Below are 15,146 nucleotides of genomic sequence, written 5' to 3'. Positions count from 1 at the left end.
TGCAAGTGTGGACTTCTGTTGTGTTTCTGCAGAGTATATTGATTGCAAGACAGGATTGAATATCAGAAGATTATTTGTCTATGGGAGACATGCAAGTTGAGCCCTACACCAGCCATATGGATGAAGGACAGTATGGGGGACTCTGTCTTTGCCTTACCTGAACTGCTGAGGCTGGCTGTGCATCACTTCACGTCAGTTCAGTCAGTACCACTTTGGAATGGGTTCTGTGCTCTGCATGCAACACAGAATGGGTGCACAGCTCCCATGCTCATTCTCGAGATTGGTTCCTCACGATTTCCTTTGGAAAATTAAATCCAATGCACTAGCTACCTGATTTGCCCCTTCTTCTAAGACTTTAGGGTGAAGTCCATCAGGACTCTGGCACTTGTCAGCTCACAGCCCCACTGATTTACTGAGCACCACATTTCTGGTGATTGTAACTTTCAAGAGTTCCTCCCCATTTGCTGAATTATTGCTACATCTGGCTACATCTGTGTCTTGTTTCAGGAGACTGATGCAAAACACCACTTCAATATATCTACCAATTATTTAATTATTTACTCTCCAGCCTGACTTTGTAAAGGACAAGAATTTGTGCCTGTGTATAAATAGGTAATGTGTGTGTATATATATATATATATATATACACACACAAATATATAAACACACAAAGGTCCTCCGTACAGAGAATCTTTCCAATGTTTTTTATATTTCTGGCAAGTTTTCTCTTACACTCTCATTTTTTCCTCTGTTGGTTAGACAGTGAAAGTTAATACCATTTCAGTGAATGACTAACAGTAATCAAATGTAGATCCATTTTAAGAGGGGTTAGATAAACACCTGAGGTTAAAGCAAATAGAAGGATGTAGAAATGGCAGGGTGAAATGTTCTGAATAGAAGGGAGGGATTTGGTGTGGAGCAGTAGCACCAGCAGATGGAATGGCGTGTATGCTTGGCTGTGGTTCAAAGTCAGTATCCGTGTGTGATAAAAGCTCTGCTGTCTGCAAAGAAAACTGTGCTTTCTAGTATTCCAAAGAACATGGCTGAAAATGGGCTGTGAGGTCTGAATGACAAGAAACGTGGATGAAAAAGAAACCCAAAAGAATTGCGAATGCTGGAAATCAGAAACACAGGTTGCTGGAAAAGCTCAAGCAGATCAGTCACAATGTGGTCCCCTCTACATTGGGCAAACCAAGCGTAGACTGGGTGACCACTTTGTAGAACGCCTATGTTCTGTCCACAGAAAAGACCCTGAGCTTCCAGGTGCCTGCCACTTCAACACACCACCCTGTTCCCTGGCCAACATCTCTGCCTCAGGCTTGCTGCAGTGCTCCAGTGAAGCTCAGCGCAAGCTGGAAGAACAACATCTCATTTTCTGCTTGCGAACTCTATAGCCAGCTGGACTCAGTATCGAGTTCAACAATTTTTGAGCTCTCCCATTTCTTTACTCCAAACCCCACTCCCTGTGTCTGCGTGGGTTTCCGCTGGGTGCTCTGGTTTCCTCCCGCAGTCTAAAGATGTGCAGGCTAGGTGGATTGGCCGTGCTAAATTGCCCGTAGTGTTCAGGATTGAGTGGATTATCGGGGGATGAGCCTGGATGGGATGCTATGAGGATCAGTGTGGACTTGTTGGGCCGAATGGCCTGTTTCCATACTGTAGGGATTCCATGAACTTGTATGAACCCTATTACACACAACCCATAGTTAGCTACTAACAGCCCCCATTAGCAGTTAACAAAGTGTGAACCTGGATAAACACAGCAGGCCAAGCAGCATCTTAGGAGCACAAAAGCTGGCGTTTCAAGCCTAGACCCTTTCCGAAACATCAGCTTTTGTGCTTCTGAGATGCTGCTTGGCCTGCTGTGTTCATCCAGCTCCACACTTTGTTATCTCGGATTCTCCAGCATCTGCAGTTCCCATTATCCCATTAGCAGTTATTCGTTCTTGCAGGCTGATTGTTATTCATTCCTTTGTCCAACTGTTCTCTCTCTTTGAACGCTATATCCACCTATCATTTACTCCCTCCCAGTCTTTGGACAAAACAAAAGAACTTTTTTTCCTGGCTACCATCAGTTCTGAGGAAAGGTGGCTGGATTTATTTCCCCTTGAAACCTGCGTGGTTTTGCAGTTTTACTAACCACTGCACTCATGTTTTCCTGAACATTAAATGGTCATGGGTGGATTTAGCACACTACATGGAGGTGTTAAAATCATATTTCTGACCACTTGGTGTTCGATAATTTCTCCTGGTTGCAAGATTCTTAGCCTGTTGAAAATTGTATTCTGATGCAACAGTAGTGATTTATCTTTCCACATGGATAATGTACTTTCAAGTGCACCTGGATGTGGTCACATCTTTTCACAACAGTCCAGGTCCACTATGGCAAATCGGTAATGTGACAGCCATTGAACTGGAGTTAGGGGACCGAGAGTTAGAGCAGCGTTTACGAGGAGTGGTCTCATGACAACACTCAGGCTGTGCTCAATTTATTTCTTTGGAAGAAATAATCTCGCTTCATTTGTTCTTTTTGTGTTCCTTTCCACAGGAATTTCAGAGCTGGCAGCCACACCGGAGAAATCCAGTGATTACCTGGCACCTCTTCTGAATTTTGCTGCAGATCACATTCCTCACTCGAAACACCAAGAGACTCCACTATACATCCTGTGCACGGCTGGGATGAGGATTTTGCCTGAAAAGTAATGGTTATACTTTATTTCATAAAACAATACTCGGTCTCTCACCCACTAAGAGCCTCTTGGCCTCCCCCATACCCAGGGATCTTGGCCCATTCCCTTTGCTTCACTTGTTTGATACTTGAGCAGGATGTGTAGCAGGTAGAACAGAATTAATGTTGTTTTGCTTTGTTCATGGAAAGTAAATGTCACTGGCTGGGACAGCATTTATTACCCATTCCTCATTGCTTTTGAGGAGATGGATGTGGAGCGTCCGCCTTTAACCATTTCAGGAATTGCTTGAGTATAGACATGCCGATGGGAGGGAATTCCAGGATTTTGACCAAGCGATACTGAAGGAACAGCAATATTCTTCAAAGTCAGGGTGATGTGTGGGTTGGGAAGGACTTGCAGCCGGTGATGTTTCCCAGGTATCTGCTGCCCTTGACCTTCTAGATGGGAGAGCCTATGAGTTTAGAAGGTGCAATCTGAGCAAGCTTGGTGATTTGTTGATGGCACATACTGGTGCTGCCATGCGTCAGTGATCGAGGGTGGAATGCTTAAGGGGGTGGTGGGGTGCTAATCATGTGGGCGAATGTGTTGAAGAGATATGGAGTTTATACAGCACAAAAAGGCTGTACAGCCCTTTATATCCCTGTCCGTCATTGAGCCCCAATCTACTCTGGTCCTTTCATCCAGCACTTGACCCCCCAGTCTTCCAAACTATGGTCCTTCAAATGATTATTTAAAAAGTCGTGGTTAAATAGCAATGGTTCCTGGATGTACCACCCTACCATTCTAGTGGCAGTGAGTTCCAGGACACTTCTGACCTTGACCTTAAATCCTGTATTGAGTAACCTTCTTGGGTGTTGTTGGACTGCACCCATCCAACTAAATGGAAAATATTCATCACACTCCTGACTTGTGCCTTGTAAATGGTAGACAGGTATTGGACAGACAGGAGGTGAATTAATTGTTGCAGTGTGCCAACTCTCTGGCCTGGTCTTGCCGCCGCTGTATTCATATGGCTGGCCCAAATCAGTTCCTTGTCAATGGTACCTCCCCAGCATGTTGATCACGAGGGATTCAGTGATGGTAATGCCATTGAATGTCAAGGGAACATGCTTAAACTCTCCTTTGTTGGACATGGACATTTTCTAGCACTTGCGTGATGCAAATATTGCGTACCACTTATGTGTCCCATGCCAGGATATTATCCAGGTCATGGAGTTCTACAGCACGGCGACAGGCCCTTCAGCCCAAACTGGTCCATGCCAACTGTTGCTGCGTTTAGATATACACTGCTTCAGTATCTGAGTAATTGTAAATGAAGTTGCTGAAGGTGGTTGGGCCAAGGGTACTCCCCTGAAGAAGTCCTACAGAGATGCCTTGGAACTGATTGATTGAACTCCAGCAGCCAAGACCATTTTCCCTTGAGCTCATTGTAATTCCAACCAGTAGAGAGTTTGTTTCCGAAACCCATTAACTCCAGTTTTTCTCAGGTACCTGAATGCCACAGTCAAACAGAGCATTGCCTTCAAGAGCAGTCACTCTCACCTCATCTGTGGAGTTCAGCTCTTTTGTCCATGCTTGAATCAAGGCTGTATCGAGGACAGGAGCTGGGTGGCCCTTGCGTAGAAAAGACTTTGTATCAGTGAGCAAGCCATTGCTTTGCAGGTGCCTCTTGACAGCACTGTCAATGATCCCTTCCAGCACTTGCTTGTAGTAGAGACCAGACTGATAGGGCAGTAACTCACTGGGAGAAACTTGTCCTGTCTTTTGTTGACAGGCTATATTTGGACAGTTTTCCACAGTGTCGGGTGTGCACTGAGTTGGTTGATCGCAGTCTGGGCAATGTTGGAAACATAATGCTGGGTCTTCATTATTCCTTATGGTTGGTGGGGAAAAAAGTCCACTTTCGGTTATGATCTAACAGAGCCTGTTGGACATTTTCACCTTCAGAAGTCTGTTAGGTGACAAACCAGGCTCACTTGTCGTGCCATTACAGTCAAAGAGACTGTCAGGAGACCATTGCTGTGTACAAGTTAATGACAGGCACACATTCAACAGAGGCCCATCGAAACATCCTCTCACCTGAGTCAGATCAAGAAGGGGGAGAAGGGAGCATATTCTGATTGTTTTCTGCAACACAGACTGAATGACATCTTTTAAGAGTGCTGATGGCAAGTTAACTTTGTTCTTTCAGCCAGCAAAATGCCATTCTTGAAGATCTCCGTACAGATATTCCACTGAACTTCGATTTTCTCTTCGCTGACTCTCACGCAGAAGTCATTTCAGGCAAGCAAGAAGGTATGTATTCTGCAATGATAGTACTTGTAGGGGAGATTTCTTGAGCACTTTAACATTTGAAGTGAATTGTTGAGCTGGTGAGGAAATGGGCTGAACTTCTGTTAGAATATTAACAGGGGAGTCTGCAGCAATGGCATTCAGCCCTGTTGCATATTGTTTAGTCCTGTCTATTGATCTCGCTGGATGTGTATTGACATGTGCGTGTCAGGAAGTACGTTAGACAATGCGCAGAGCAGATAGTCCATTTACTCAGCAAGTACAGCCTGTTTAAATCGAGTTGGACAGATGATAGCAAACAGACTTTTTGACCAAAACCACAGCAAAGTCTTCTGGTAGAACTAGGATTGCTTCACTTGTAAAATTCCCTGAGTGTAGGGTAGTTCAGTAGCATCTACATGTAGTCAGTCACAGTTGTTCATCCAGCTCCACACTGTTATCACAGATTTTAAAGCGTTGTGATCTGCAGGTGTTGGTGAATTACTCAGTCCATCAGAATTCTAGTATTCACCATAGGACCAGGTCATTGTTGCCACTGTGTTGTCAGAATCTGTCTGGCACAAAATGTGGAGGGATAAAATAAATTGAGGCTCCAGTACCTCCTTCAGCATTGTGCTTCTGCACCAAGACAAGTCGAATGTTTGTAACTCGCACACCTACACGGTCTGAGACTTGATTTCTGGGGTTAGGACAGATGGAGGCCTTGGATTGGAGCTTCTGCTTTGGGACAGTTGGAAATTGAGCCTGTTTTGACGAGCTTTTTGTTATCTTGACTTTCTGTTCAAACTAATTCGCCCATTACCAAATGTGAAGTCTGCCATTCATAGCACAAACACCATTTTAGAGTGTGATTTTTATTCCAGGCGAACATCTTGCATTGATGAAGATAGCTTGATTTACCTGTGTAACAATATAATAGCTTTGAGAGGCGTATTTTGTCCTGCTTTTTTTTTCATGAAGAAAGGTTGAGGCAGAGGTGCTAATCAGCCCAGGCAAAGCCAAAGCTTGTGAAGCCCTGGGTATTTTTTTTAAGTTGGAACAATAGAAGCAGCCTGAATGGGTGGAGTTGAGCTCCCACAGAACCAGGATGTTTAGTTTTAGCTTTCTGCAGTCGCTGGGGTATTGAAGCTGGATGTGGAAACTGTTATTCCACTTTCTGTTCCAGCCTGGAACAGGGATTCACTTCCTGATGCTAGAATTGCATGTGAGACAATCTATTTTACTGAATTCACCTTTGCCAAGGGTGTGTTTATGAAATGTTAGTATATTGAAACAATTAATTAGCAGTAGTTAATATATCTGTTATTTAGTTTGGTAGAATTACAGTAAAGCCAATTCTTTTATTTTTATTTTGTCTGTATTTTAACAGTAGTGTAAGAATAAAGTGTGTTTTGCTTAAAGTTGCTTAGTTTGACCAATCAAATTGCATTTGGAACACAATGCCTTACACTTAGCCCAGACCCCAACATTTTCTTATTTTAAGCTGTCTTCTGTATTTTGAGGGTGTTTGGCCTGATCCATAACACAGGGAGTAATCATTTGGCAGTGCGCGTGTTGGGCAGGTATCAGTGTAACTGTCTGTGCTGAGTAGCCAGTGCACTGGTAATCCCAATGCCCTGGGCTAAAATTGTGGGATATGTGATTGAATCCCACCACAGTAGGTGGTGAAATTTGAATGTTGACCACTGTTGCTTGTTGTAAAAGCCCACCTGATTGACTCAGACCTTTTGGGAAGGGAATTTGCCACCATTTTTCTCATCAGGTCTGCATGTGACTTGAGAGCCACAGCAATGTGGTTGACTCGTAACTGCCCTCTGAAATAGCCTTGTGTGCGAGTCAGTTCAAGGGCAATTGGGAATAGGAAATAAATGCTATCCTTGAAAGTGGCACACACACCCCATGGTAGAATACAGAATACTTGGACTGGTTGCACAAAAGAGGCAAAATGAGTTTTAAAAACAAAATGTGAAGAACTGCCTGCTCATTATACCGTGATATAGTCATAGAGTCATAAGTTCCATTTTGAAGTTGGAAAAATGATATTCTGAAGTTTTTGACACATATCAGTTAATGCTCAAAGTGACCAACATAATTTTAAATACACGAGAAAGCCTATCAAAGAATGTTCACTGAATAGCATTTCAGGAGTGCATGGACGGATTTTTATTAATAATGGGCGAAAGGGTTGTGGGGAGCAGCAAGTAAGGTGGAGTCGAGCCTGCGATTGTATTAAATGGCAGAGTTGGCTTGAGGGGCTGGATGATCTTCTGCCTTTAGCTGTTGCCTTATGGAGGCAACTTATTTTATTTTCCACATGTTATTTTTGAAAAATAACATGTGGAAACATAATTCTTAACTCCTTTAGACAACTCTATCCTGCTGTGAGCAGCAATGGCTCCATACTGATTTCACAAAAGGCTTAATCCTAAGATAACTGATGCTAACTATTGGCAAAATTAAAATTTTTTTTTTCCTTCATAATTGCAGTTAACTATGTTGTGAACCTGAGGTAGTAATCCTAGATTTCTGTTATTTCAATGATTTCAGGAGTTTATGCTTGGATTGGAATTAACTTTGTCCTGGGACGATTTGACCACATCAGTGACGGTAAAACTTTGAATCTGTGCATTGTAAAAGAACAGGTTCCAGCTGGTATGTTTAGCACCTTAATAACTGTGGTGTGTTTCACATGAGTGTGAAGCATTCCTCTTGTGGCTATAATGTCATAATTAATCATTTAATCCTTTGCTGACCTTTTGAACAATAGAAAACAGTGACTTATCCTCCAGTGTGGATGAAGTTATCACAGAATAGGGCTGGACCCATTGCTGAGCAGGTTTGACACATTGGTATATGTGTCAGTTTATACATCCAGCACCAGCATGGTGCATTTTTTGCATCTTGTTTGAAGGGTAAATAATGACCAGGGCAAAGAGAGTTTCTGAGATAACAAAGTGTGAGGCTGGATGAACACAGCAGGCCAAGCAGCATCTCAGGAACACAAAAGCTGATGTTTCGGGCCTAGACCCTTCATCAGAGAGGGGGATGGGGAGAGGGTTCTGGAATAAATAGGGAGAGAGGGGGAGGCGGACTGAAGATGGATAGAGGAGAAGATAAATGGAGAGGAGAGTATAGGTGGGGAGGTAGAGAGGGGATAGGTCAGTCCAGGGAGGATGGACAGGTCAAGGAGGCAGGATGTGGTTAGTAGGTAGGAGATGGAGGTGCGGCTTGGGGTGGGAGGAAGGGATAGGTGAGAGGAAGAACAGGTTAGGGAGGCTGGGACGAACTGGGCTGGTTTTGGGATGCAGTGAGGGAAGGGGAGATTTTGAAGCTGGTGAAGTCCACATTGATACCATTGGGCTGCAGGGTTCCCAAGCGGAATATGAGTTGCTGTTCCTGCAACCTTTGGGTGGCATCTTTATTGCACTGCAGGAGGCCCAGAATGGACATGTTGTCTGAGGAATGGGAGGGAGGTGTTAAAATGGTTCTGCCAATGTGATATACTGCATCCACGCACCCGTTCTGACTTCATCTACATTGGGGAAACCAAGCGGAGGCTTGGGGACCGCTTTGCAGAACACCTCCACTTGGTTCGCGATAAACAACTGCACCTCCCAGTCGCGAACCATTTTAACTCCCCCCTCCCATTCCTCAGACGACATGTCCATCCTGGGCCTCCTGCAGTGCCACAATGATGCCACCGGAAGGTTGCAGGAACAGCAACTCATATTCTGCTTGGGAACCCTGCAGCCCAATGGTATCAATGTGGACTTCTCCAGCTTCAAAATCTCCCCTTCCCCCACTGCATCCCAAAACCAGCCCAGCTCGTCCACGCCTCCCTAACCTGTTCTTCCTCTCACCTATCCCCTCCTCCCACCTCAAGCTGCACCTCCATCTCCTACCTACTAACCTCATCCCGCCTCCTTGACCTATCTGTCCTCCCTGGACTGACCTATCCCCTCCCTATCTCTCCACATATACTCTCCTCTCCACCTATCTTCTTCTCTCTCCATCTTCGGTCCGCCTCCCCCTCTCTTCCTATTTATTTCAGAACCCTCATCCCATCCCCCTCTCTGATGAAGGGTCTAGGCCCGAAACGTCAGCTTTTGTGCTCCTGAGATGCTGCTTGGCCTGCTGTGTTCATCCAGCTTCACACTTTGTTACCTCGGATTCTCCAGCATGTGCAGTTCCCATTATCTCTGATCACAAAGAGAGTTTCTCCCTTGTTCCTCTTTGAAGTGATGCCGCAGGGTCTTTTACTTCAGCCTGAGAGAATTGACATGATCTCTGTTTAAGATCTTGTTGATAGATGGCTCCTCTGACAGTGCAGCACTCCCTTGAGTACTGTGATCGGAGTGTCGGCCACGTTCCTGGACTCATGTCTGTGCAGCAGGACTTGAATTCACAACCTTGTGGTTGAGCCGAGTGAGGCAGTGCACCGTGCCCCTCTTGTCTCGGTGTCACCAGGCTGGCTGCAAGAAACTTGCACTTGAAATTAGCAGAAGATCCTTTACAAGTGGAGATCCGGTTATAATCCAGCCTTTGACTTTTCAATCGGGCAGCGGATGCAAAAATTGTAGCAAGGCTTACACAGCAAAACTAACTGGTTTCTCTTTGATGAATTTACACAGGCGAGGATTCGGTTGTGGAAGTCAAGGTTCCTGGCACAGAGGCCCAGGCAGCTGTTGTCCGGAAGAGGACAACTGGTGTCCTGGACATGGGAGGGGTTTCTACTCAGATAGCCTATGAAGTCCCCAAAACTGTAAGCTTTGCCTCTTCACAACAGGTTATTATCTGTCCTTTTTATTTTTTTTTGGTTTGCCTTTGATCTTGTGCTTTCTCCTTGGTAATCCATATTCTCTAACATTTAGCCTGGTAGTTGGGTCCCTTGCATGAATGTTCCTGGGCCTCTGATTTCATGCCAGAATGTCCTGCTGTCTGGAAACTGACATGTAATCAATCCGAGATAACAAAGTGTGAAGCTGGATGAACACAGCAGGCCAAGCAGCATCTCAGGAGCACAAAAGCTGACGTTTCGGGCCTAGACCCTTCATCAGAGAGGGGGATGGGGAGAGGATTCTGAAATAAATAGGGAGAGATGGGGAGGCGGACTGAAGATGGAGAGAGAAGAAGATGGATGGAGAGGAGAGTATAGGTGGGGAGGTAGGGAGGGAATAGATCAGTCCAGGAAGGATGGACAGGTCGAGGAGGTGGGATGGGGTTAGTAGATAGAAAATGGAGGTGCGGCTTGATGTGGGAGGAGGGGATGGTGAGAGGAAGTCCAGATTAGGCAGGCTGGGACGGGGACAGGCTGGGCTGGTTTTGGTATGCAGTTGGGGGAGGGGAGATTTTGAAGCTAGTGAAATCCACATTCCTGCTGTGTTCATCCAACTCTACACTTTGTTATCTTGGATTCTCCAGCATTTGCAGTTCCCATTATCTCTGCAATCAATTCTTGTTGTCTTTTGTTGCCTGCTTTCTCATTCTTCAACTGAGTCTGCTTTGCTGCCCATTATTTAACTTACGTGTCGCTCGCAATGTCCCTTTGTGGTAGTTCATTTGTTTTCAATGCACTAAGCAGCAGAAAACCTTCTTTGAGAAAATACAAATGATAGATGAATGTCTGGTGATAAGTCCTTTCCATCTGATTCCACAATGAACTGCCAGGGAGGGAGCTGGCTACAGCTCAGAGGAAGCAGGAGGAGAGTGGAACTGAAAAATTAACAGGAGCCTGTGTGTCTGTGTATGTGAATGTACATGTGCATGTGTGTGTGTGTGTTTTATAGCGGGGGAGGGAGGTTGGAAGGTGGAGGCCGAACACGAGGGGTTATTAAGTGTGAAGCCACAGAGAGAGCCAAAGTTGAACATTGCAGCACCCCATGAAGCTTAGAGTGCATTGACACACTGGGTGTGAATAAGAGACTTTGAGTTTCCATTCTGCTGCTTAAAGTGGGGCAGTGCAGTGGGCTTAGATCAGGGAGCCAGAGTGAGACATGAGCCAGCACTTGCGCTGCAATTGTGCATGTAAAAGCTATGTTTACCAGTGATCCCTCACATAACTGATGATCCTGAAACATTCCTTGTCTCAGCTCACTCAGGGAGAATGATTGCATGAGCAATACACGAGGGAGGAAGCTGATTCATTGAGCTGGCATCTGCTCTTTCTGAAGTAGAATTCCAAGCTTAGCATCAGGAATGTTACTTAGCGTCTCCTCTTCTAAGTTGCTTGACTCTGCTACGAATGTTAGATCCCTCTTTCCCAGTTGTAACCCATCTATTCGTTGAAACAGATTCTCTTATTGATTCAAAAGGAGTTGATAGGGTAGACTAAGATATTCGATATTGTGAGAAATGTGAGCCCAGTTTGTGCCATCTGTCTCTGTCTTCATTAGTTTGATACCTGGTTACTCTCAGCAAATTCACAACTGGAAGGAAAAGTAGTTCATTGATGAATAAGAGAGTGTGGTGGCTTTCTTAGAAACAAGCTTGTAAACAAGCAGCTCTGTTCTGAAACCAGGCAAAGCCCACTGCCCAAACTGCTGTGGACCTGATGTGTAAAATTTCCTTCGAAAACTCAGTGAGTTCAAAGCACCCACACTTATTAATACCAAAACTGGCTGCATAAGGGGTAAAAAAACATAGCACCATGAGCTGCAAACCTTGGGAATTCTTTGAAGTTTGCATCATGTATCGACAGGGTGGTTAAGAAGGCATTTAACATGCTTACCTTCATTGCTCAGACCTTTTGAGTGTAGGAGTTGGGGCGTTATGTGGAGGTTGTGCAGGGTGTTGGTGAAGCCTGTTATTGAGCACTGTGTCCTGGTCTCGTCGCCCTGTTACAGTACGATATTATTAAGCCGGAGAGAGTTTAGAAGACATTTACCAGAATGCTGGGAATGGAGATTTTGAGTTGTAAGGAGAGACTGGATAGGCTGGGACTTTTTTCACTGGAGCGTAGGAAGTTGAGGGCTGACCTTGTTGAGGTTTATAAAATCTTGATGGGTACAGATAAGGTCAGTATGGATGTGGGTACAATTACGAAGTTTAAATGACATTTAGATCAGTATATGAATAAGAAATGTTTGGAAGGATGTGGGCCAGGAGCCGGCAGTTGGGACTAGTTTACTTTGGATTATCTGGACTGTTTGGACCAAAGGGCCTGTTCCTGTGCTTTATGACTCTATAATTAAGCTCATTAATTAATCCATTTTCCTTATATAATGGAATCTCAACCTGAACCTTCCTGCCAGTTTTGATAACTTGCTGGGTCTGTGCATTAATTGCCTGTAAACCCATCTCAGAATGTTACAGTACATGATCAGCAGTGCAAGTTCCTTTTTAATGACAAGATTATTGTTCATGCAACCATTCTGAGTGCAGTTAAAACTGTTCCATCTTGTTCCTGCTGCTGGGACATCCTACTTGGATGTAAAATTCTACTTGCATTGTCTCCCACTAGTTCCAATCTTTTCCATACCAGACCCCAGATTTGGTACCCTATTTCCTCCTCCTTTGAGTCTTTATTTCTTCCTTCACCTTTAATGTTGTTGACAGCAGTAAACTATAGGGCCCATCACACCAGTATTGATGCACACTCCCAGCAGGTTACACATGCAGGACATTTGTGTCAGAGGCTGCAGGAAGAAAAAATTATTCTGTTGTAACAAGATCTTGCTCAAGTGAAATTTGTCTCTTTTTTTCACCCATTGAATCAAGGTGGCATCTGTTTTAACTCCAGCTTGAACATTTCATTTGTTGCGCAATTCCTTCTGCTTCTGGAAAGGGCTGCTTGGCTGAATTCCTCCTTAAAAACCTGTCACCTATTGTTTACTAAGCGAATGTTACGTTTGTGCTGTACCTGTGCTGAACACAACACAAAATGGACAACTTACCTTTGAAAGCTTTATCAACTGCCACGGTTGCTTTTGTACAGGAAGAGGTGGCCAAGAACCTGCTGGCAGAGTTCAATCTGGGCTGTGATGCCCATCACACGGAGCACGTCTATCGTGTCTATGTCACCACCTTCCTGGGTTTCGGTGGGAATGCTGCTAGAAAGCGCTATGAGGAACATATCATCCACAAGATCACGCTGACCAACAGGTACTTGGGCTGTTCACTGGAGATTACACACAGGGACAAGATTTGACTTTTATTTCAAACAACTGAGAATCGCTGACCATTTCCCAGCACGGAAAAGAGGCAACTCGCCTCAACTGATCTGTGCTTGGTTCTCCCACCAAGCCTCTTCCCACCTGACCCTATCTCATCCTGGAAGGAGAGAACAAATTTGGATTTGTATAGAATCTTTCTTATGAACAGGGTGTTGACCTGTTGGGCCAAATAGCCTGTTTTTGTGCTGCCACTCCTGTGCCTGTTTGTTCACGAATTTGTGGCGTCGAGTCCCAAGATGGAATCTTTGCGTTAGGTCCTGAGTTTGGATTGTGTGGCCGCAGCTTCAGTATTCGTGGCATTGCTTATGGATGTGGTAAACAGGAGCTGGAGTTGATCATTCAGTCTTTTGAACCTGCTCTGCCATTAAATATGATCATGGCTGATTATCCAGCTCTGCACCTTGTTCCCACTTCCTTTTGATCCCTTTAGCCATAAGAATAATATCAAACGCCTCAGTGAAAATATTCAGTGTTTGAACCACAGTCACTTCTTGTGGTAGAGAATTCCCCAGGCTCACCACTTAGTGGGTGAAGACATTTCTCCTTATCTCAATCCTGAAAAGCCGACCTTGTATTCTTAGATTGTGATCCCTGTTTCTGGACTCCCCACACATCAGGAACATCCTGCCTGTGCTTATTGTGTCTAGTGCTGTGAGAATTTTATAGGTCTCATCCAAACTCCAGTGAATCTTTTCCTTAAGTCAGTCCTGCCACTCCAGGAATCAGTCTGGTAAATCTTTGTTGCAGTCCCTCCATAGCAGAATGTCATTTCACAGGGAAGGAGACCAAAACTGCACACAGTCCTCCAACTGTGGTCTCACCAATGACCTGGACAACTGTACTAAGACTTGATTCCTCTCCCTATGAAGGCCAATATTCCATTTGATGAAGAGCACTGGACTCGAAACATTAACTCTGCTTTCTTCCTAAAAATACTGCCAGAGCTGCTGAGTTTAGCCAGCTGTTTTTTTTTGTACCATTTTCTTTTTTCGCTGTCTGCTGCATGCTTACTGGTATACAAGGAACACCTATGTCTCCTTGCACCTCCCCTTTCCCAACCCACTGCCATTCAGATAATAATCTGTCTTGCTGTTCTTCCTGTTAAAGTGGATAGCTTCACATTTATCCACGTTAGACAACTGCATGGCAGATGACGTCTACTCATTCATCTGGCAGGAGGGGACCACCTTGTCATTTGCCTCTGACTTTGCTATCCTCCTTTCTGAAGTAAAGACTGAGAAGAGGAGAAAGAGGGGCCATTATCTCACTGGTCCATTTGGCATGACTGGTGAGGATTGCAAACTAATCACCAGGCATGTGGTTATCCATGAAACAAGCCTTCAGGAAGGTGGAGCTGAGGGTAAAGATGCAGAAGCGAGGGGGTTCAGAAAGTCATGTGTCCTGTCTCTCCTGCAGGTTACTGGGACAGAAGACTGGCCTAACAGAGGAAGTCCCGTACCTGGACCCCTGTTTGCCAGCTGACATCAAGGATGAAATTCATCAAGGTGGACGCACTCTGTATTTACGAGGACTGGGAGATTTTGATTGGTGTCGGCAAATCATTCAACCCTTCTTAAACAAAACCAATGAGACTTCGACATCGCTCAGTGGGGTCTACCAGCCTCCGGTCGACTACCCAAACAGTGAATTTTACGGGTTTTCTGAATTCTATTACTGCACAGAAGATGTCTTGCGCATGGGTGGCGACTATGATGTTGCTAAATTCACTAAGGCTGCTAAGGTACTGAGCTGTATCTTGTTTCACAAATGTGACGTGTGTTTTAGTGCTCAGTCAGACATTGCTGGGGACGTTGGCCAGATGGGCATAGTGCAGGGTAATGCGACTGGTTTGATCCCCACACTGACTGTCGTGGCTTGTGGAGGGTTGTCTCCATGCCTTCATTGATGCTTGATTTGGAACGGTGCCTCTGATACAGAGGCCGAAATCTGTGGCCCCTCGTGAACTCTTCCCCCAATTATCACATGTCTGTCTGAA

At 44.9% G+C, this 15,146-nt stretch overlaps 1 protein-coding gene across 4 annotated transcripts in view; it reads left to right on the top strand.

Annotated features, from left to right (window-relative positions):
• entpd4 (ectonucleoside triphosphate diphosphohydrolase 4) overlaps positions 1–15,146 on the top strand; it is a 99,507-nt gene that overhangs the window by 9,580 nt on the left and 74,781 nt on the right. Inside the window, exons 5-10 of one of the 4 annotated variants that reach the window (XM_048522900.2) lie at positions 2,546–2,696; positions 4,879–4,982; positions 7,527–7,586; positions 9,611–9,741; positions 12,913–13,079; positions 14,567–14,891. In XM_048522900.2, the coding sequence (XP_048378857.2) occupies positions 2,546–2,696; positions 4,879–4,982; positions 7,527–7,586; positions 9,611–9,741; positions 12,913–13,079; positions 14,567–14,891 (938 nt within the window). Of the gene's footprint in view, positions 1–2,545; positions 2,697–4,878; positions 4,983–7,526; positions 7,587–9,610; positions 9,766–12,912; positions 13,080–14,566; positions 14,892–15,146 lie in introns of all 4 variants that reach the window. The other 3 variants (XM_048522899.2, XM_059641057.1, XM_059641056.1) reach the window with 3 other exon arrangements.

This window comes from Stegostoma tigrinum, chromosome 40 (genome assembly GCF_030684315.1).
Source record: "Stegostoma tigrinum isolate sSteTig4 chromosome 40, sSteTig4.hap1, whole genome shotgun sequence".
NCBI lineage: Eukaryota > Metazoa > Chordata > Chondrichthyes > Orectolobiformes > Stegostomatidae > Stegostoma > Stegostoma tigrinum.
This window is presented reverse-complemented; position numbering and strand designations above follow the sequence as displayed.